The sequence below is a fragment of the Oncorhynchus gorbuscha genome, linkage group LG10 (assembly GCF_021184085.1).
Source record: "Oncorhynchus gorbuscha isolate QuinsamMale2020 ecotype Even-year linkage group LG10, OgorEven_v1.0, whole genome shotgun sequence".
NCBI classification, from domain to species: Eukaryota; Metazoa; Chordata; class Actinopteri; order Salmoniformes; family Salmonidae; genus Oncorhynchus; species Oncorhynchus gorbuscha.
Genome location: NC_060182.1, coordinates 9,407,692 through 9,431,094, shown reverse-complemented (window position 1 = coordinate 9,431,094; position 23,403 = coordinate 9,407,692). Strand labels below are relative to the sequence as shown.

At 46.8% G+C, this 23,403-nt stretch overlaps 1 protein-coding gene across 1 annotated transcript in view; it reads right to left on the bottom strand.

Annotated features, from left to right (window-relative positions):
* The window catches only part of LOC124044994 (neurotensin receptor type 1-like), a 49,452-nt gene extending 27,453 nt beyond the window's left edge, over positions 1–21,999 (bottom strand). Inside the window, exon 1 of the mRNA XM_046364197.1 lies at positions 21,199–21,999. Within this exon, the coding sequence (XP_046220153.1) occupies positions 21,199–21,891 (693 nt within the window). The 5' untranslated portion in view covers positions 21,892–21,999. The remainder of the gene's footprint in view (positions 1–21,198) is intronic.
* Between the last annotated feature and the right edge of the window lie 1,404 nt (positions 22,000–23,403).

Genomic DNA, 23,403 nt, shown 5'->3' with positions numbered 1-23,403 from the left:
TAAGGGGATAAAGAATATGTACATAAGGATATATGAATGAGTGATGGTACAGAGCAGCATACAATAGATGGTATCGAGTACAGTATATACATATGAGATGAGTATGTAGACAAAGTAAACAAAGTGGCATAGTTAAAGTGGCTAGTGATACATGTATTACATAAGGATGCAGTCGATGATGTAGAGTACAGTATTTACGTATGCATATGAGATGAATAATGTAGGGTAAGTAACATTATATAAGGTAGCATTGTTTAAAGTGGCTAGTGATACATTTACATAATTTCCCATCAATTCCCATTATTAAAGTGGCTGGAGTTGGGTCAGTGTCAATGACAGTGTGTTGGCAGCAGCCACTCAATGTTAGTGGTGGCTGTTTAACAGTCTGATGGCCTTGAGATTGAAGCTGTTTTTCAGTCTCTCGGTCCCAGCTTTGATGCACCTGTACTGACCTCGCCTTCTGGATGATAGCGGGGTGAACAGGCAGTGGTTCGGGTGGTTGATGTCCTTGATGATCTTTATGGCCTTCCTGTAACATCGGGTGGTGTAGGTGTCCTGGAGGGCAGGTAGTTTGCCCCCGGTGATGCGTTGTGCAGACCTCACTACCCTCTGGAGAGCCTTACGGTTGAGGGTGGAGCAGTTGCCGTACCAGGCGGTGATACAGCCCGCCAGGATGCTCTCGATTGTGCATCTGTAGAAGTTTGTGAGTGCTTTTGGTGACAAGCCAAATTTCTTCAGCCTCCTGAGGTTAAAGAGGCGCTGCTGCGCCTTCTTCACGACGCTGTCAGTGTGAGTGGACCAATTCAGTTTGTCTGTGATGTGTATGCCGAGGAACTTAAAACTTGCTACCCTCTCCACTACTGTTCCATCGATGTGGATAGGGGGGTGTTCCCTCTGCTGTTTCCTGAAGTCCACAATCATCTCCTTAGTTTTGTTGACGTTGAGTGTGAGGTTATTTTCCTGACACCACACTCCGAGGGCCCGCACCTCCTCCCTGTAGGCCGTCTCGTCGTTGTTGGTAATCAAGCCTACCACTGTTGTGTCGTCCGCAAACTTGATGATTGAGTTGGAGGCGTGCGTGGCCACGCAGTCGTGGGTGAACCGGGAGTACAGGAGAGGGCTCAGAACGCACCCTTGTGGGGCCCCCGTGTTGAGGATCAGCGGGGAGGAGATGTTGTTGCCTACCTTCACCACCTGGGGGCGGCCCGTCAGGAAGTCCAGTACCCAGTTGCACAGGCCGGGGTCGAGACCCAGGGTCTCGAGCTTGATGACGAGCTTGGAGGGTACTATGGTGTTGAACGCCGAGCTGTAGTCGATGAACAGCATTCTCACATAGGTATTCCTCTTGTCCAGGTGGGTTAGGGCAGTGTGCAGTGTGGTTGAGATTGCATCGTCTGTGGACCTATTTGGGCGGTAAGCAAATTGGAGTGGGTCTAGGGTGTAAGGTAGGGTGGAGGTGATATGGTCCTTGACTAGTCTCTCAAAGCACTTCATGATGACGGAAGTGAGTGCTATTGGGCGGTAGTCGTTTAGCTCAGTTACCTTAGCTTTCTTGGGAACAGGAACAATGGTGGCCCTCTTGAAGCATGTGGGAACAGCAGACTGGTATAGGGATTGATTGAATATGTCCGTAAACACACCGGCCAGCTGGTCTGCGCATGCTCTGAGGGCACGGCTGGGGATGCCGTCTGGGCCTGCTGCCTTGCGAGGGTTAACACGTTTAAATGTCTTACTCACCTCGGCTGCAGTGAAGGAGAGACCGCATGTTTTCGTTGCATGCCGTGTCAGTGGCACTGTATTGTCCTCAAAGCGGGCAAAAAAGTTATTTAGTCTGCCTGGGAGCAAGACATTCTGGTCCGTGACTGGGCTGGGTTTCTTCTTGTAGTCCGTGATTGACTGTAGACCCTGCCACATGCCTCTTGTGTCTGAGCCATTGAATTGAGATTCCACTTTGTCTCTGTACTGACGCTTAGCTTGTTTAATAGACTTGCGGAGGGAATAGCTGCATTGTTTATATTCTGTCATGTTTCCGGTCACCTTGCCCTGATTAAAAGCAGTGGTTCGCGCTTTCAGTTTCACGCGAATGCTGCCATCAATCCACGGTTTCTGGTTAGGGAATGTTTTTATCGTTGCTATGGGAACGACATCTTCGACGCACGTTCTAATGAACTCGCACACCGAATCAAGTATTCGTCCTCTTTCATCTCTCAGGATCTCTCTCTCTGTCTCTTCCTGGTGGATGGACAGGGCAAAGGGAATCAACAGGACAGCGCTCTGAGCCAAAATATATTGATGAGCCTCGAGATTTCCTTCTTTTAATCTAAAACAAATCACTAGCATTGTACCAGGATATATGTTATATTTATCCACTGATTAAGTGGGATACAACTTTTCACACACACCAACAACAACAAAAATACCTCTTCCTGTTTGCCCTGTAGATGGTCTAGGCCAGTGCTTTCAGAAGGAATTCATACCTCTTACTGTTTGCCCTGTAGATGGTCTAGGTCAGTGTTTTCAGAAGGAATTCATACCTCTTACTGTTTGCCCTATAGATGGTCTAGGTCAGTGCTTTCAGAAGGAATTCATACCTCTTACTGTTTGCCCTATAGACGGTCTAGGTCCGTGCTTTCAGAAGGAATTCATACCCCTTCCCGTTTGCCCTATAGATGGTCTAGGTCCGTGCTTTCAGAAGGAATTCATACCTCTTCCCGTTTGCCCTATAGATGGTCTAGGTCCGTGCTTTCAGAAGGAATTCATACCTCTTCCTGTTTGCCCTGTAGATGTTCTAGGTCCGTGCTTTCAGAAGGAATTCATACCTCTTCCTGTTTGCCCTCTAGATGGTCTAGGTCCGTGCTTTCAGAAGGAATTCATACCTCTTGACTTTTTCCACATGTTGTTGTGTTACGGCCTGAATTTAAAATGGATCACAATTAGATTTGTTTTGGTCACTGGCCTACACACAATACTCCATAATGACATCACAATACCCCATAATGACATCACAATACCCATAATGACACCATAATGACATCACAATACCCCATAATGTCAAAGTGGAATTATGTTTTTAATTACAAATGAAAAGTATCAACAACCTTGTCATGCCAAGCCTAAATTAGTTCAGAAGGATACATTTGCAGACACACCTGGGAGAGAATGTACTTTTAGACTGAAAAAAAGGCAAGCATAAAAGGTGATTAGGTTGCATTGGGAACACAGTAGCCTTTACAAATTCCTGGCGCCATATTTTAGATTCAAATTCTCAAAACATGAGAAATTCTCTTTCTTCTTTTTTCATCTTCCTGAGCCTGAGTATTGGGTGAAAGGGGAGGGGGGGTGGGGTGGAGGAGTCATCTAACCACCAGCTAGCCAGCCTGGTGGGCTAGGAGCCAGTGTCCAGACCCCAGCACAGGCTCTCTCTCCGGGGGAGTGGAGCCAGGAGCGCATACCAACAGGCCAGAGAGCCAAAGAGGAATCTGTCTCCATCCTCCCGGTTTCTGTGCTATTTCTAAACAGGGGCTGTCCCCTGACATGCAGGGTTGACAGAAGCTCCCAGCCACAACCTCTCTCCTCTGTAACATATGTAAAGGGGTTCTAGGCATTGGAAAACACTTAATCTCTCGTGGATTTTTACATAAACATCAATTGTAATCAAGCGTCAAACAAAATCAAGGCAGATTTGAGTTCTGGATTAACCCGAGATTAGCCAACCCTAATGCTAGGTTCTGAATGGAAGTGGGATTGTCATGGTAGAGGAATTGTCATGGAAGTGGGATTGGTATGGTATGGTAGTGGGATTGGCAAAGTATTGGGATTGACATTGTAGTGGGATTGACATGGTTGTGGGATTGACATGGTTGTGGGATTGACATGGTTGTGGGATTATTATGGTTGTGGGATTTACATGGTTGTGGGATTGACATGGTTGTGGGATTGATATGGTTGTGGGATTGACATGGTTGTGGGATTGACATGGTAGTGGGATTGACATGGTTGTGGGATTGACATGGTTGTGGGATTGACATGGTTGTGGGATTGACATGGTTGTGGGATTATTATGGTTGTGGGATTTACATGGTTGTGGGATTGACATGGTTGTGGGATTGATATGGTTGTGGGATTGACATGGTTGTGGGATTGACATGGTAGTGGGATTGACATGGTTGTGGGATTGACATGGTTGTGGGATTGACATGATTGTGGGATTTACATGGTTGTGGGATTGACATGGTTGTGGGATTGACATGGTTGTGGGATTGACATGGTTGTGGGATTGACATGGTTGTGGGATTTACATGGTTGTGGGATTGACATGGTTGTGGGATTGACATGGTCGTGGGATTGACATGGTTGTGGGATTGTTATGGTCGTGGGATTGACATGGTCGTGGGATTGACATGGTCGTGGAATTGTTATGGTTGTGGGATTGACATGATATGTTTGTGTATCTCCTATGTTGGTGAAGAGACAGCTGGATTTCAACATGATGAATTGAAACCTAGAACCTTACCTCAATCATGATTTATTAAAAATATCTCATCTCTGGTGATGAAGCAGGATGTTTGGCCAAGTCAATATAATCTCTCCTGAAAAAAGGATGTTTGGCCAAATCAATCTAATCTCTCCTGAAAAAAAGGATGTTTGGCCAAATCAATCTAATCTCTCCTGAAAAAAAGGATGTTTGGCCAAATCAATCTAATCTCTGGTGATGAAGCAGGATGTTTGGCCAAGTCAATATAATCTCTCCTGAAAAAAAGGTTGTTTGGCCAAATCAATCTAATCTCTCCTGAAAAAAAGGATGTTTGGCCAAATCAATCTAATCTCTCCTGAAAAAGAAGGATGTTTGGCCAAGTCAATCTAATCTCTGGTGATGAAGCAGGATGTTTGGCCAAGTCAATATAATCTCTCCTGAAAAAAAGGATGTTTGGCCAAATCAATCTAATCTCTCCTGAAAAAAAGGATGTTTGGCCAAATCAATCTAATCTCTGGTGATGAAGCAGGATGTTTGGCCAAGTCACAGCAACAGTAACACTATAGACTGTGTTTAGCCAATTCTCACCTTTTTTTGTCTTTTGACCAATCAGATCAGCTCTTTTGCCCATAATTGGGCAAAATATCAGAATTGCGCTGCCACTTGTAAACACAGCAAGATACTTTCAGGGTTCAAGTCAAGCCTTGGCTGAGTGTGTGAGCGGTAACTGGTAGATGCATGCTGTGCCACCGTCCTGTCGTCAATCATGAGCGTTGTTTCCTGGTGGCTTCACAGGAAGTTGAGGTGGTCGGAACTATTTCACACAGCATGGAGTCTCCAGAAATACAACCAGAGTGTTCCCTGCTCTGCGGCACACCACTCAGCTTAGTCCCAGAGTTCCCTGTTATTCTGTTGTGCTCTATGCCAAGTACTATGTAATACTGAGCACATTCCACACGCACGCCCACACACACACGCGCGCATGCAGGCACACACACACACACACACACACACACACACACACACACACACACATATGTACGCATCCACGCGCCAACACAGACACACACATACACTCTACACCTATCGACAGGGGACGGCATACAATGTAGAGGGCTAAATTCCCATGTTTCCTACACACTCAACAACATCAGTGAACTCTAGTAGAGAATCTCTCTCTCTCTCCGTGTCCCTCTCTCTCTCTCTCTGTCTCTCTCTCTCTCTGTCTCTCCCTCTCTCTCTCTCTGTCTCTCTCTCTGTCTCTCTCTCTCTCTCTCTGTCCCTCTCTCTCTCTCTCTCTCTCTCTCTCTCTCTCTCTCTCTCTCTCTCTCTCTCTCTCTCTCTCGCACTCTCTCTCTCTCTCTCTCTGTAGTGGTCAAACTGGTGGAATGAAGTGTTATGAGACAGTGTGCTACGGAACAGCAGGAAGTCAAACTGAAAGGTAAACAGGTTTTAACAGTCCAGCTGCTTCTGAAATGGGAGTCCACTTATAAATCTCTGGCACAAGCACACACACTCACCAACATATATTAACACACTACACACACTACACACACTAATACACCAACATATATTAACACACTACACACACTAATACACCAACATATATTTACACACTACACACACTACACACATCAACATACATTAACACACTACACACACTACACACATCAACATACATTAACACACTACACACACTACACACACTACACACACTACACACATCAACAGGGAGGAGGAGGGGGAGAGGAGATCGGGGGTGATGAGGAGGAGGGGGAGAGGAAGAGGATGATGAGGAGGAGGAGAAGGAGAAGGAGAAGGAGAAGGAGAAGGAGAAGGAGAAGGAGAAGGAGAAGGAGGAGGAGATCGGATGAGGAGAAGGAGGAGGGGGAGAGGAGATCGGAGGAGGGGGAAGAGGGTGATGAGGAGGAGGAGGAGGAGGAGGAGGGGGAGAAGAAGGAGGAGGAGGGGTGAAGGAGGAGGTGGAGAATGAGGAGGAGGAGAAGGAGAAGGAGGAGGAGGAAGGAGAAGTGGAGGAGGACGAGGAGGAGGAGGGGGAGAGGGGTGGAGAAGGAGGAGGAGGAGGGGGAGAAGGAGGGGGAGAGGAGGAGAAGGAGAAGGATGAGGAGGAGAGGAGGGGAAGGTGGAGGAGGGGGAAGAGGGGGAGAAGGAGGAGGAGGAGAAGGAGAAGGAGGAGGAGGGGGAGGAGGAGAAGATCGGAGGAGGGGGAGGAGGGGTAGAAGGAGGAGGAAGGAGGAGGAGGAGGAGGAGGAGGAGGAGGAGGAGGAGGAGGAGGAGGAGGAGGAGAAGGATGAGGAGGAGAGGAGGGGAAGGTGGAGGAGGGGGAAGAGGGGGAGAAGGAGGAGGAGGAGGAGAAGGAGAAGGAGAAGGAGAAGGAGAAGGAGAAGGAGAAGGAGAAGGAGAAGGAGAAGGAGAAGGAGGAGAGGAGATCGGAGGAGGGGGAAGAGGAGGAGGAGGAGGGGGAGGAGGGGGAGAAGAAGGAGGAGGGGTGAAGGAGGAGGTGGAGAATGAGGAGGAGGAGAAGGAGAAGGAGGAGGAGGAGGAGAGGAGATCGGAGGAGGGGGAGGAGGAGGGGGAGGAGGGGTAGAAGGAGGAGGAGGAAGGAGAAGGGGAGGAGGAGGAGGAGGAGGAGGAGGGGGAGAGGGGTGGAGACGGAAGAGGAGGGGGAGAAGGAGGAGGAGGGGGAGGTGGAGGGGGAGAGGAGGAGAAGGAGAAGGATGAAGAGGAGAGGGGGGAAGGTGGGGGAGGGGGAAGAGGGGGAGAAGGAGGAGGATGAGGGGGAGAAGGGGGAGAAGGAGGAGAATGAGGAGGAGAAGGAGAAGGAGGAGGAGGAGGAGGGGGAGGAGATCGGAGGAGGGGGAAAAGGGTGATGATGAGGAGGAGGGGGAGGAGGGAGAGAAGGAGGAGGAGGAGGAGGTGGAGGAGGAGGAGGAGGAGATCAGAGGAGGGGGAGGAGGGGGAGGAGGGAGAGAAGGAGGAGGAGGAGGAGGAGATCAGAGGAGGGGGAGGAGGGGGAGAAGGAGGAGGGGGAGGAGGAGGAGGAGGGGGAGAGGGGTGGAGAAGGAGGAGGAGGAGGGGGAGAAGGAGGAGGAGGGGGAGGGGGAGGGGAGAGGAGGAGAAGGAGAAGGATGAGGAGGAGAGGAGGGGAAGGTGGAGGAGGGGAAAGAGGGGGAGAAGGAGGAGGAGGAGGGGGAGGAGATCGGAGGAGGGGGAGGAGGGTGATGATGAGGAGGAGGAGGAGGGGGAGGAGGGAGAGAAGGAGGAGGAGGAGATCAGAGGAGGGGAGGAGGGGGAGAAGGAGGAGGGGGAGGAGAAGGAGGAGGAGGAAGAGGAGGAGAAGGACAGGAGGAGAGGAGGGGAAGGTGGTGTAGAGGAGAGGAGAAGGGGTGGGGAGGAGGAGGAGGAGGAGGAGGAGGAGGTAGTGGAGAGGAGGGGGAACATCTTCAGCCTTGGAATGAAATTATGTAAGAAATGGGCATGTTGTACTGTGGTGCTCTATGCCAAATACTATGTAATACTGCACACACACAGCTAGTGTAGTAGTGGTGACCCCTCGTAATAAAATTAGCAAAGACATACAGTATGTGGCTGCCTTCCATGTAAGAGGAGGGGGAGGAGAAGGAGGAGAAGTAGAGGAGGAGGAGGAGGAGGTGGAGGAGGATGAGGAGGAGGAGGATAAGGGGGAGGAGGTGGTGGAGGAGAAGGAGAGTAGGAGAGGAGGAGGAGGTGGTAGAGGGTGATGATGAGGAGCAGGAGGAGGGGGAGGAGGGAGAGAAGGAGGAGGAGGAGATCAGAGGAGGGGGAGGAGGGGGAGAAGGAGGAGGGGGAGGAGAAGGAGGAGGAGGAAGAGGAGGAGAAGGAGAAGAAGGAGGAGGAGAGGAGGGGGGAGGAGGAGGAGGGTGATGATGAGGAGGAGGAGGAGGAGGGGGAGGAGGGAGAGAAGGAGGAGGAGGAGATCAGAGGAGGGGGAGGAGGGGGAGAAGGAGGAGGGGGAGGAGAAGGAGGAGGAGGAAGAGGAGGAGAAGGAGAAGGAGGAGGAGGAGAGGAGGGGAGAAGGAGAGGAGGAGGATAAGGAGGATGAGGAGGAGAGGAGGGGCAGGTGGTGGAGAGGAGAGGAGGAGGGGTGGGGGGGGAGGAGGAGGAGGAGGAGGAGGAGGAGGAGGAGGTAGTGGAGAGGAGGGGGAACATCTTCAGCCTTGGAATGAAATTATGTAAGAAATGGGCATGTTGTACTGTGGTGCTCTATGCCAAATACTATGTAATACTGCACACACACAGCTAGTGTAGTAGTGGTGACCACTCGTAATAAAATTAGCAAAGACATACAGTATGTGGCTGCCTTCCATGTAAGAGGAGGGGAAGGAGAAGGAGGAGAAGTAGAGGAGGAGGAGGAGGAGGAGGAGGAGGAGAAGGAGGAGGAGAAGGAGGAGGAGGAGGAGGAGGAGGAGGAGGAGGAGGAGGAGGAGGAGGAGAAGGGGAGGAGGTGGAGGAGGAGGAGGAGGAGGAGGAGGAGGAGGAGGAGGAGGAGGAGGAGGAGGAGAAGGAGGAGTAGGAGAGGAGGAGGAGGAGGAGGAGGAGGAGGAGGAGGAGGAGGAGGAGGAGGAGGAGGAGGAGGAGGAGGAGGAGGAGGTGGAGGGAGGAGGAGGAGGAGGAGAAGGGGGAGGAGGTGGTGGAGGTGAAGGAGAGTAGGAAAGGAGGAGGAGCTGTGGGGACGAGGAGAGGAGGAGGAGTAGGAGAGGAGGAGGAGGAGGAGGAGGATGAGGAGGAGAGGAGGAGGAATAATAATAATAAGGAGGTGGACAGGAGGAGAGGAGGGGGAGTAGGAGAGGAGGAGGAGGTGGATAGGAGGAGAGGAGGGTGAGTAGGCGAGGAGGAGGAGGAGGAGGAGTAGGAGGTGGTGGAGAGGAAGGGGCAGTGGAGGAGGGGGAACATCTTCAGCCTTGGAATTAAATGATGTAAGAAATGGGCATGTTGTACTGTGGTGCTCTATGCCAAATACTATGTAATACTGCACACACACACACACACACACACACACACACACACACACACACACACACACACACACACACACACACACACACACACACACACACACACACACACACACACACACACACACACACACACACACACACACACACACACACACACACACACACACACACACACACACACACACACACACACACACACACACACACAGATGTGTGCAATTCTCAGAATGATGGTAAGATCTGCGGAAGCATCTAGATTACGTGGCAACACCAACAAGCTCTGAGCTCCACCTTGCTACACCGTTCATTCTGTGGAAATATGTGACGAAGAGCTACAACAGCAACAGCACCCCGAGGAGACATGATTGTTGTCTGTACCAGTTTGATCTCAGCCTTCGTGTGTGACAGCGGTACGTGAGGATAGAAGTGGATGGGGATTGTAAGGAGGGACAAGATCAGATTTGCTTTATTGTCCATGAACTTAGACAGAACAGAAATGTGTCTTTATACACAACCCAACCCCCTGACACAGAGAGAGAGAGAGAGAGAGAGCGGCGGGAAGCAACAGGTCAGTTGCAGTGCCGAGCACCTGGAGCAATTATACGTTGTTAATTGGCACAATGGCAGGCATGGCACAATGGCAGGCATGGCACAATGGCAGGCATGGCACAATGGCAGGCATGGCACAATGGCAACTTTCCACAACAAAAATCCTGGTTGCTGGCCTGCTACCACAATATGTTTCCACATACAACTGCAACAGTTGAGTGGGGAAATCAAACAAAAATGTTCTCATTATTGGGTATTCATCTCTCAGTCTTAGTCTGTATCTCTCTCGTCCTCCTCTCTCGTCCCCCTCTCTCTCTCCTTCTCCCTCTCTGCTTCTCTCTCTCCCCCTCTCTGCTTCTCTCTCTCCCCCTCTCTGCTTCTCTCTCTCCCCTCTCTGCTTCTCTCTCTCCCCCTCTCTGCTTCTCTCTCTCCCCCTCTCTGCTTCTCTATCTCTCCCACTCTCTGCTTCTCTCTCTCCTTCTCTCTATCCCCCTCTCTGCTCTCTCTCTCTCCCCCTCTCTCTCTCTCTCTCCCCCTCTCTGCTTCTCTCTCTCCCCCTCTCTGCTTCTCTCTTCCCCCTCTCTCCTTCTCTCTCTCTCCCCTCTCTGCTCTCTCTCTCCCCCTCTCTGCTTCTCTCTCTCCCCCTCTCTGCTCTCTCTCTCCCCCTCTCTGCTTCTCTCTCTCCCCCTCTCTGCTTCTCTCTCTCCCCCTCTCTCCTCTCTCTCTCCCCTCTCTGCTCTCTCTCTCTCCCCTCTCTGCTTCTCTCTCTCCCTCTTTGCTTCTCTCTCTCCCCCTCTCTCTCCCTTCTCTCTCTCCCCCTCTCTGCTTCTCTCTCTCCCACTCTCTGCTTCTCTCTCTCCCACTCTCTGCTTCTCTCTCTCCCTCTTTGCTTCTCTCTCTCCCACTCTCTGCTTCTCTCTCTCCCACTCTTTGCTTCTCTCTCCCCCTCTCTGCTTCTCTCTCTCCCACTCTCTGCTTCTCTCTCTCCCACTCTCTGCTTCTCTCTCTCCCTCTTTGCTTCTCTCTCTCCTTCTCTCTCTCCCCCTCTCTGCTTCTCTCTCCCACCCTCTCTGCTTCTCTCTCTCCCCCTATCTGCTTCTCTCTCTCCCCCTCTCTGCTTCTCTCTCTCCCCCTCTCTGCTTCTCTCTCTCCCCCTCTCTGCTTCTCTCTCTTCCCCCTCTCTCCTTCTCTCTCTCCCCCTCTCTGCTTCTCTCTCTCCCCCTCTCTGCTTCTCTCTCTCCCCCTCTCTGCTTCTCTGCTTCTCTCCCACTCTCTGCTCTCTCTCTCCCCCTCTCTGCTCCTCTCTTTCCGCCTCTCTGCTCCTCTCTCTCCCTCTCTGCTTCTCTCTCTCCCACTCTCTGCTTCTCTCTCTCCCTCTTTGCTTCTCTCTCTCCCCCTCTCTCCATCTCTCTCTCCCCCTCTCTGCTTCTCTCTCTCCCACTCTCTGCTTCTCTCTCTCCCCCTCTCTGCTCCTCTCTCTCCGCCTCTCTGCTCCTCTCTCTCCCTCTCTGCTTCTCTCTCTCCCCCTCTCTGCTCCTCTCTCTCCCTCTTTGCTTCTCTCTCTGCTTCTCTCTCTCCCCTCTCTGCTTCTCTCTCTCCCCCTCTCTGCTTCTCTCTCTCCCCCTCTCTGCTCTCTCTCTCTCCCCCTCTCTGCTTGCTTCTCTCTCTCTCTCTGTCTCTCTCTGTTTCTCTCTCTCCCCCCTCTCTCCCCCTCTCTGCTTCTCTCTCTCCCCCTCTCTGCTCTCTCTCTCCCACTCTCTGCTTCTCTCTCTCCTTCTCTCTATCCCCCTCTCTGCTTCTCTCTCTCCCCCTCTCTGCTTCTCTCTCTCCCCTCTCTGCTTCTCTCTATCCCCCTCTCTCCTTCTCTCTCTCCCCCTCTGCTTCTCTCTCTCCCCTCTCTGCTTCTCTCTCTCCCCCTCTCTGCTTCTCTCTCTCCCCCTCTCTGCTTCTCTCTCTCCCCCTCTCTGCTTCTCTCTCTCCTTCTCTCTATCCCCCTCTCTGCTTCTCTCTCTCCCCCTCTCTGCTTCCCTCACTCTCCCTCTCTGCTTCTCTCTCTCCTTCTCTCTCTCCCACTCTCTGCTTCTCTCTCTCCCCCTCTCTGCTTCTCTCTCTCCCACTCTCTGCTTCTCTCTCTCCCCCCTCTCTGCTTCTCTCTCTCTTCTCACTCACCCCTCTATGCTTCTCTCTCTCCCACTCTCTGCTTCTCTCTCCCCCTCTCTCCTTCCCTCTCTCCCCCTCTCTGCTTCTCTCTCTCCCACTCTCTGCTTCTCTCTCTCCCCCTTTCTGCTTCTCTCTCTCCCACTCTCTGCTTCTCTCTCCCCCTCTCCATACCCCTCTCAGCTTCTCTCTCTCCCCCTCTCTACCCTCCTCTCTCTCTACCCCTCTCCATACCCCTCTCAGCTTCTCTCTCTCCCCCTCTCTACCCTCCTCTCTCTCCCACTCTCTGCTTCTCTCTCTTCCCCACTCTCTCTCCCCCTCTCTCTCGCAAACAGTTCAGTATAACAGGCAGGAATGAGCACATAATGGTTTAATGGTTTAATGGTTCGATGGTTTGATGGTTTAATGGTTTTTAATGGTTTAATGGTTTAATGGTTTAAAGGGAGAACAAACAACTTAAAGAAACGTTGCTTGGATGTACAGTGTCGATCAATGCGGGACAATATAATATTTTCAGGGATACCGGAGGATGACAACAGCAGAGGCTGTGAGGACACTGTCCAATCTCATCTTTTCAGGGATACCGGAGGATGACAACAGCAGAGGCTGTGAGGACACTGTCCAATCTCATCTTTTCAGAGATACCGGAGGATGACAACAACAGAGGCTGTGAGGACACAGTCCAATCTCATCTTTTCAGGGATACCGGAGGATGACAACAATAGAGGCTGTGAGGACACTGTCCAATCTCATCTTTTCAGGGATACCGGAGGATGACAACAGTAGAGGCTGTGAGGACACTGTCCAATCTCATCTTTTCAGAGATACCGGAGGATGACAACAATAGAGGCTGTGAGGACACTGTCCAATCTAATATGTTCAGAGATACCGGAGGATGACAACAGTAGAGGCTGTGAGGACACTGTCCAATCTCATCTTTTCAGAGATACCGGAGGATGACAACAATAGAGGCTGTGAGGACACTGTCCAATCTAATATGTTCAGAGATACCGGAGGATGACAACAGTAGAGGCTGTGAGGACACTGTCCAATCTCATCTTTTCAGAGATACCGGAGGATGACAACAATAGAGGCTGTGAGGACACTGTCCAATCTCATCTTTTCAGGGATACCGGAGGATGACAACAGCTGAGGCTGTGAGGACACTGTCCAATCTCATCTTTTCAGAGATACCGGAGGATGACAACAGTAGAGGCTGTGAGGACACAGTCCAATCTCATCTTTTCAGGGATACCGGAGGATGACAACAGCTGAGGCTGTGAGGACACAGTCCAATCTAATCTTTTCAGAGATACCGGAGGATGACAACAGTAGAGGCTGTGAGGACACTGTCCAATCTCATCTTTTCAGGGATACCGGAGGATGACAACAACAGAGGCTGTGAGGACACAGTCCAATCTCATCTTTTCAGAGATACCGGAGGATGACAACAATAGAGGCTGTGAGGACACTGTCCAATCTAATATGTTTAGAGATACCGGAGGATGACAACAGCAGAAGCTGTGAGGACACTGTACGAGACTTTAGGTCAACTCAGCGGAAACTGCCCACAGATGTAGTGAGTAATGTCACTTTCTCCAGAGTCCATAGGATGGATAAGGCCTCTGGGAATAGGACACAGCGCTGTTATTGCATGTTTTGAACGTTTTAAGCAAAAGGAAATGGCGAAGAGCAGGGACAGAGAACTCTGAGACACTACTTCCCCACGGAGATCAATGGCGAAGAGCAGGGACAGAGAACTCTGAGACGCTACTTCCCCACGGAGATCAATGGCGAAGAGAAGGGACAGATAACTCTGAGACACTACTTCCCCACGGAGATCAATGGGGAAGAGAAGGGACAGAGAACTCTGAGACGCTACTTCCCCACGGAGATCAATGGCGAAGAGAAGGGACAGATAACTCTGAGACACTACTTCCCCACGGAGATCAATGGCGAAGAGCAGGGACAGAGAACTCTGAGACACTACTTCCCCACGGAGATCAATGGGGAAGAGCAGGGACAGAGAACTCTGAGACACTACTTCCCCACGGAGATCAATGGGGAAGAGCAGGGACAGAGAACTCTAAGACACTACTTCCCCACGGAGATCAATGAAAGGAGACAAAACAACTGTATCCCATCATGAAAGAGAAGCGTTGCATGAACCAACAAGGCTCTTTGGTGATGAATAAACTTTACATCAACTGGCAACTGTATCAGGACTCTAAGGTAACTGCCTGGCTATTTGAAATCAACTGTATCCGGACTCGAGGGTAACTGCCTGGCTATTTGAAATCAACTGTATCCGGACTCGAGGGTAACTCCCTGGCTATTTGAAATCAATTTTATCAGGACTCTAGGGTAACTCCCTGGCTATTTGAAATCAACTGTATCAGGACTCTAGGGTAACTGCCTGGCTATTTGAAATCAACTGTATCAGGACTCTAGGGTAACTCCCTGGCTATTTGAAATCAACTGTATCAGGACTCTAGGGTAACTGCCTGGCTATTTGAAATCAACTGTATCAGGACTCTAGGGTAACTCCCTGGCTATTTGAAATCAACTGTATCAGGACTCTAGGGTAACTCCCTGGCTATTTGAAATCAACTGTATCAGGACTAGGGTAACTCCCTGGCTATTTGAAATCAACTGTATCAGGACTAGGGTAACTCCCTGGCTATTTGAAATCAATTGTATCAGGACTCTAGGGTAACTCCCTGGCTATTTGAAATCAACTGTATCAGGACTCTAGGGTAACTCCCTGGCTATTTTAATTTAATGTTCAAATCTGAGTTTGTGTTGTAGTGTATCATGACAACTTAAACTATAATGAATACATGCTCTATTGATCTCCACTACAATGAATACATGCTCTATTGATCTCCATTATAATGAATACATGCTCTATTGATCTCCACTATAGTGAATACATGCTCTATTGATCTTGACTATAATGAATACATGCTCTATTGATCTCCACTACAATGAATACATGCTCTATTGATCTCCATTATAATGAATACATGCTCTATTGATCTCCACTATAGTGAATACATGCTCTATTGATCTTGACTATAATGAATACATGCTCTATTGATCTCCACTACAATGAATACATGCTCTATTGATCTCCATTATAATGAATACATGCTCTATTGATCTCCACTATAGTGAATACATGCTCTATTGATCTTGACTATAATGAATACATGCTCTATTGATCTCCACTATAATGAATACATGCTCTATTGATCTCCATTATAATGAATACATGCTCTATTGATCTCCATTATAATGAATACATGCTCTATTGATCTCCACTATAGTGAATACATGCTCTATTGATCTTGACTATAATGAATACATGCTCTATTGATCTCCACTACAATGAATACATGCTCTATTGATCTCCATTATAATGAATACATGCTCTATTGATCTCCACTATAGTGAATACATGCTCTATTGATCTCCACTATAGTGAATACATACTCTTATTGATCTCCACTACAATGAATACATGCTCTATTGATCTCCACTATAATGAATACATGCTCTATTGATCTCCACTATAATGGAAACATGCTCTATTGATCTCCTCTTGATAAGGAAAGGGTTGCATATAGCTCAGGTTAATGCATGTAGCCTTCCTAATAAAATACATTGAGGTGTTTAACTTGGTCAATGTAAATAATATTGATATTTTAGCTTTAACCGAAACACATTTGGATGCATCCGTTAATGATGGACACATGAACATTCATGGATATAGTCTACTGAGAAGGGACAGGAATTATAGATATAGTCTACTGAGAAGGGACAGGAATCATAGATATAGTCTACTGAGAAGGGACAGGAATCATAGATATAGTCTACTGAGAAGGGACAGGAATCATAGATATAGTCTACTGAGAAGGGACAGGAATTATAGATATCGTCTACTGAGAAGGGACAGGAATCATAGATATAGTCTACTGAGAAGGGACAGGAATCATAGATATAGTCTACTGAGAAGGGACAGGAATCATAGATATAGTCTACTGAGAAGGGACAGGAATCATAGATATAGTCTACTGAGAAGGGACAGGAATCATAGATATAGTCTACTGAGAAGGGACAGGAATCATAGATATAGTCTACTGAGAAGGGACAGGAATCATAGATATAGTCTACTGAGAAGGGACAGGAATCACAGATATAGTCTACTGAGAAGGGACAGGAATCATAGATATAGTCTACTGAGAAGGGACAGGAATCATAGATATAGTCTACTGAGAAGGGACAGGAATCATAGATATAGTCTACTGAGAAGGGACAGGAATCACAGATATAGTCTACTGAGAAGGGACAGGAATCATAGATATAGTCTACTGAGAAGGGACAGGAATCATAGATATAGTCTACTGAGAAGGGACAGGAATCACAGATATAGTCTACTGAGAAGGGACAGGAATCATAGATATAGTCTACTGAGAAGGGACAGGAATCACAGATATAGTCTAATGAGAAGGGACAGGAATCATAGATATAGTCTACTGAGAAGGGACAGGAATCACAGATATAGTCTACTGAGAAGGGACAGGAATCATAGATATAGTCTACTGAGAAGGGACAGGAATCATAGATATAGTCTACTGAGAAGGGACAGGAATCATAGATATAGTCTACTGAGAAGGGACAGGAATCACAGATATAGTCTACTGAGAAGGGACAGGAATCACAGATATAGTCTAATGAGAAGGGACAGGAATCATAGATATAGTCTACTGAGAAGGGACAGGAATCATAGATATAGTCTACTGAGAAGGGACAGGAATCATAGATATAGTCTACTGAGAAGGGACAGGAATCATAGATATAGTCTACTGAGAAGGGACAGGAATCACAGATATAGTCTACTGAGAAGGGACAGGAATCATAGATATAGTCTACTGAGAAGGGACAGGAATTATAGATATAGTCTATTGAGAAGGGACAGGAATCATAGATATAGTGTACTGAGAAGGGACAGGAATCATAGATATAGTCTACTGAGAAGGGACAGGAATCATAGATATAGTCTACTGAGAAGGGACAGGAATCATAGATATAGTCTACTGAGAAGGGACAGGAATTATAGATATAGTCTATTGAGAAGGGACAGGAATCATAGATATAGTGTACTGAGAAGGGACAGGAATCATAGATATAGTCTACTGAGAAGGGACAGGAATCATAGATATAGTCTACTGAGAAGGGACAGGAATCATAGATATAGTCTACTGAGAAGGGACAGGAATCACAGATATAGTCTACTGAGAAGGGACAGGAATCACAGATATAGTCTACTGAGAAGGGACAGGAATCATAGATATAGTCTACTGAGAATGGACAGGAATATGAATGGTGGGGGTGTAGCATTGTACATTCAGAATCACCTTTTAAGAGGAGGGATGACCTTAAATGTATGTCAAATAGAGGCACTATGGGCTCAAGTACATCTGCCTCACCAGTACATCCACCTCACCAGGCAGCGATATTGGTTGGATGTGTGTATAGACCTACTAGCTTTAAGGTGTCCTATCTGGGATGACTTATGTACTGGGTTTGACCAGGCAACCGATATTAATAGAGATGTATTTATCTTGAGTGATTTTAATACAAATTGGAAAGATCATAACAATTCAAATATAACTAAATTAATGAGATATGCCGAGAGCTGTGGTTTGAAACAAATGATTAATGACATTACTAGATCATCAACCTAGTTGGGTCACCGTCCTGGCACGTGCATTGATCTTATCTTCTGTAATATACCATTGCAATGCTTAAAGGATATATCAATGAAAGTGGGCTGGACAGACCATAATATTGTGGCCATAACCATGAACACTAAGTTTCCAGAGAAATCCAGAAGGACTCTGGTCAAGAGAAATGATAAAACATTTAGTCATGAGCAATTTCAAAATTATTTGTCTGCTGTACCCTGGGAGCTGATTTATCGAGAGGATTATTTAAATCACGACACAGAAGGTTTTATTGATTTGCTCACTGAGGTAATGGACCATCATGCCCCAGTGTAAAAGAATACAGTGGCAATAGTCTTAGCAGACAAATTTGAACAAGAAATTGATGAACAGAATTATAGAACACGACGTAAGTATGCCGTTAAAATAAATCACAAGAAGAAAAAAAAAGCTTTTGTAAAAAACAAAGATTTTATTTATTGTAAAAATGATTGTAAAAATGTATTGAATACACTGAAGAGCTGACTTGGTTAATCTATGTCACAATGCCCATCTAGTGTGGAGGTGGACGGAAGAACTTACAAAACCAGCTGATATTGCCAATCGTTGTGTTTCCATTGAGATAATGGGAACACCCATTCCTCCAAACAAGGTATTGTCCCATGGATTGATAGTCATGTAATGAGAAAGAGAAACAAAACTTCTCACTTCTCTTTTAGTCTACCATTGGTGTCAGTACAGGAGGTGTTAAACCCATTGAAGTCATTATCCGATGGTAAATCTACAGATTATGAGCTCATGGGAAAAAATGTACTTCGCTATGCTGCTTCCCCAGATTGCAGCTACACTGAAATACATATTTAATTGGTCACTGGAAAAGGGGAAAATTCCAAATGTATGGAAGCATGTGTCCAATCCCGAAAGACAGAAAATAACCCATTACTCCAGCCAATAGTCGACCAGGTAGTCTACTCCCTTCACCTAGTAATATATTGGAAGGTATTGTGACTAGACAAATATGGTAGTATATGGAAAAGAATGATCTGATCACAGCCAATCAGCACGCTTATCACAAAAAACATTCCACTGTTTGATATGACTGACCAGTGGCTCAATGCTATGGATAATGGCAGGTTTGTAGGTGTAATATTTTTAGATTATCGTGCAGCATTTGATTAGCTGGATCATGAAATAATTTTGACAGAATTACTGCATTATGGGTTCACGGAGGCAGCATTGTATTGGGTATAGTCATATCAAGCTGACAGGAAACAGTCCACCTATGTCATGGGTCGTTTTCTTCCCTTCATGTTTTAAACTGTGGAATACCGCAGGGCAGCTGCCTTGGGTCACTTCTTTACTTAATATATACCAACGATCTTCCTTACGGCTTTTCTGAATCTCAAGCTACTACATTCGCTGATACTGATACTACATTCGCTGATACTGATACTACATTCGCTGATACTGATATTACATTCGCTGATACTGATACTACATTCGCTGATACTGATACTACATTCGCTGATACTGATACTACATTCGCTGATACTGATACTACATTCGCTGATACTGATACTACATTCGCTGATACTGATACTACATTCGCTGATACTGATACTACATTCGCTGATACTGATACTACATTCGCTGATACTGATACTACATTCGCTGATATTGATACTACATTCGCTGATACTGATACTACATTCGCTGATACTGATACTACATTCGCTGATACTGATACTACATTCGCTGATACTGATACTACATTCGCTGATACTGATACTACATTCGCTGATACTGATACTACATTCGCTGATACTGATACTACATTCGCTGATGCTACAATTTATACAGCAAGACAATCAGTTCCCCAAGCTTTACAAGTATATCAGTGAGTGGAACAAATTTGTTTTGAACAGCAAGAAAACCAAGGTTATGTTGGTCTGTTCCAGCAGGAAAAGACCAACACGACATGGGATGCAATTGAGTAGTGGGGGAGTAAAAATGTATGAAGTTGCAGATACCAGACTACTAGGGGTGCAGCTAGACAACTGCTTATCATGGTCATCTCAAATAACTCATATATGTATATAAAAAAGCATGCTCAGAAGGATAGCTAAATATTTACTGGGAAAGATTACTTAGCAAACAACCCAAGCATTAATTGTGAGTCAGGTCATCTATTGTTCTGTGGTCTGGGGAAATGCAACAGCAAGTCAAATTAAACTAGGAGGCTGCAGATTGAACAGAACAAAGTGGAAAGTGCTGTTTTAAGGCGGAGATATGATTATTCTGTTGTAGTCATGCACAATGCTCTTGGGTGCTCATTGATCAACAAGATAATTGAAAAAACATTCTCAATTTATTTCACAATGTGCACCATTTAAAACGGCCAAACTCCGTTCACAACAGTATTCCGTTGGTAAGAGACAGACATTCGGTCAACACTAGGAATAGATTATACACCATCTATCTATGTGTTATCCAGACAGAAAAGACAAACAGGGAAAATAACATTTTGATCCAGAGCAATAAAGAAATGGAATAATGTATTTGAGAAAACCAGAAACCTTTTAATTTATACATCAAACAGTACTTTACAACCATAAGACTGTCAGAGTGATTTATCTGGTCAATATGTCCGTTGTTTGTAACAGTGTGGAATATGTGAAAATGTGTTCGTATTATAAATTGTATTTTAATGTTTAAGGACTCTTGGAAGATTAGTCCTAATGGGGACTAAAAGAGATCCTAATCAAATAAAAAATAATCTCCTACCCCCCTCTCGCTCTCTCTGTGTGTGTGTGTGTGTGTGTGTGTGTGTGTGTGTGTGTGTGTGTGTGTGTGTGTGTGTGTGTGTGTGTGTGTGTGTGTGTGTGTGTGTGTGTGTGTGTGTGTGTGTGTGTGTGTGTGTGTGTGTGTGTGTGTGTGTGTGTGCAGTATTACATAGAGCTCCACAGTAGCCATACAAGATGCCCATTTCTTGAATTACTAAATTCACAGTTAAAAATGCTGAAATGAAAAATTATTACTTAATTTAAACGAATAATACGGAATGTATTCTTGTTTTTTTCTTCTGATTTGCGTTAGTTTTATTTATTCACAGAGGAAGCTAATTGTCAACAGGTAGTGCTGGCACCTTCCCATAAAAGAAAGACTGTTATTTAGAGCTGAATGTACTGCCCAAGCCGCTCTTGAAATATTGGTGCGTAAAAATACCACCATTACTGATTGATGCCGAAGTCAGGAGGACTTTCAAACCCACCTGAATCACTATCTTCAATACGACAGGAGGCACGATGGTGGTGCATATCTTCTCCCGGTGGGGTCCATGATACTTCTGTCCCATGGTGAAGAGCATCGGAGAGGCCAGGAGGAACGAAGCCACCCACATCCCGCTGATCAGCTTTTTGGTGCGGCTGCAGGACATGATGCTCTTCGCCTTGAAAGGGTGACATATCGCCATATAACGCTCGACGCTGAGGCTGGCGATGTTGAACGCCGTGGCATACGAGCAGGCATCCCGAATGAAATAGTAGCCTTTACAAACAACTCCTCCAAACGCCCAAGGATGATGGACCCAGATGAAATTATATAGCTCGACGGGCATGCTGAGGACTAGTATTAGCAGGTCGGAGACGGCGAGACTGGACAGGTGGTAGTGGACAGTGCTTTGGATATTCTGGAGGGACTTCTTGGTCACCAGGGTGTATAGCGTAACAGAGTTCCCTAAGCAGCCGACGGCAAAGAGCGCGATATAGATCACAGTGACCAGGACCTTAGAGTAGATGTTAGTGTTGACGTCCAATGAGTCCTCCTGATCGAGCTCCGATCCGTTGTCAAACAGAGAGTAGTTCTCCAGACGCAGAGAGTAGTTGTTCCCCCGAGTCAGAAGTTTCTGCGCCAGCGCGCGTAACTCTAGAAAGTCGCGCCCTCTCTGTGTAAAATTCAGCTCCATAGTGTGTAATGTCAATAACCTGTTTTTTCTGCTTCTGCAGAAACACCACACTATGTTAAAATCCCGTTGAGAAAACACATGTAGTGTTTTCGCGTAAAAGCGGGAAGGGGACAGTACCGGTTTGAGGCCAAGAAGAAAGTCGTGATGGTTTTATATCTGGCACAGGAGGAGGCGTGCTGGATTCGCAACCTTGAGCGATGACGGAGTGCCATTCAGTGATTGGTGTTTTCTCTTTGTTATAATCCATTGATATTTAATTTTGAATACCTAAAATAGACTCAATCTTCCTAAACAGTGTCTTACCATTCCATGTAATAAAATGTAAACATGTATGTCTATAAATTATGACTGAAATATCTCGCTGGATGGATATATTTGAATGACTGAATGAAAATTAGAATGGTCGATCCACGAAATGAGTGCCTTTTGCGTCTCTTTGATAAGTAGACATTGTGCATCATTATTGCATTTTTAAAGCCTGTTATATTAAATGAAGTTATCTTTAATATAGACCACATGGAGAATTCAATGAATAAATGTTATTTATATGAATAAAGGCTTGCTAATGCTCCAAAATTCAGCATTTTGATGTGACCCTTCCGTCAAAAACCTTTAAAAATATATATCTTTATTTAACTTGTCAAGTCAATTAAGAACACATTCTTATTTACAACAACTGCCTACCACAGCCAAACCTAGACAACACTGAGCCAATTGTGTGCTGCATTATGGGACTACCAATCACAGCTGGCTGTGATGCAGCCTGGGTTTGAACCATATTTAACATTTACATTTAAGTCATTTAGCAGACGCTCTTATCCAGAGTGACTTACAAATTGGTGCATTCACCTTATGACATCCAGTGGAACAACCACTTTACAATAGTGCATCTAAATATTTTAAGGGGGGGGGGGTGAGAAGGATTACTTTATCCTATCCTAGGTATTCCTTAAAGAGGTGGGGTTTCAGGTGTCTCCGGAAGGTGGTGATTGACTCCGCTGTCCTGGCGTCGTGAGGGAGTTTGTTCCACCATTGGGGAGCCAGAGCAGCGAACAGTTTTGACTGGGCTGAGCGGGAACTGTACTTCCTCAGTGGTAGGGAGGCGAGCAGGCCAGAGGTGGATGAACGCAGTGCCCTTATTTGGGTGTAGGGCCTGATCAGAGCCTGGAGGTACTGAGGTGCCGTTCCCCTCACAGCTCCGTAGGCAAGCACCATGGTCTTGTAGCGGATGCGAGCTTCAACTGGAAGCCAGTGGAGAGAGCGGAGGAGCGGGGTGACGTGAGAGAACTTGGGAAGGTTGAACACTAGACGGGCTGCGGCGTTCTGGATGAGTTGTAGGGGTTTAATGGCACAGGCAGGGAGCCCAGCCAACAGCGAGTTGCAGTAATCCAGATGGGAGATGACAAGTGCCTGGATTAGGACCTGCGCCGCTTCCTGTGTGAGGCAGGATCGTACTCTGCGGATGTTGTAGAGCATGAACCTACAGGAACGGGCCACCGCCTTGATGTTAGT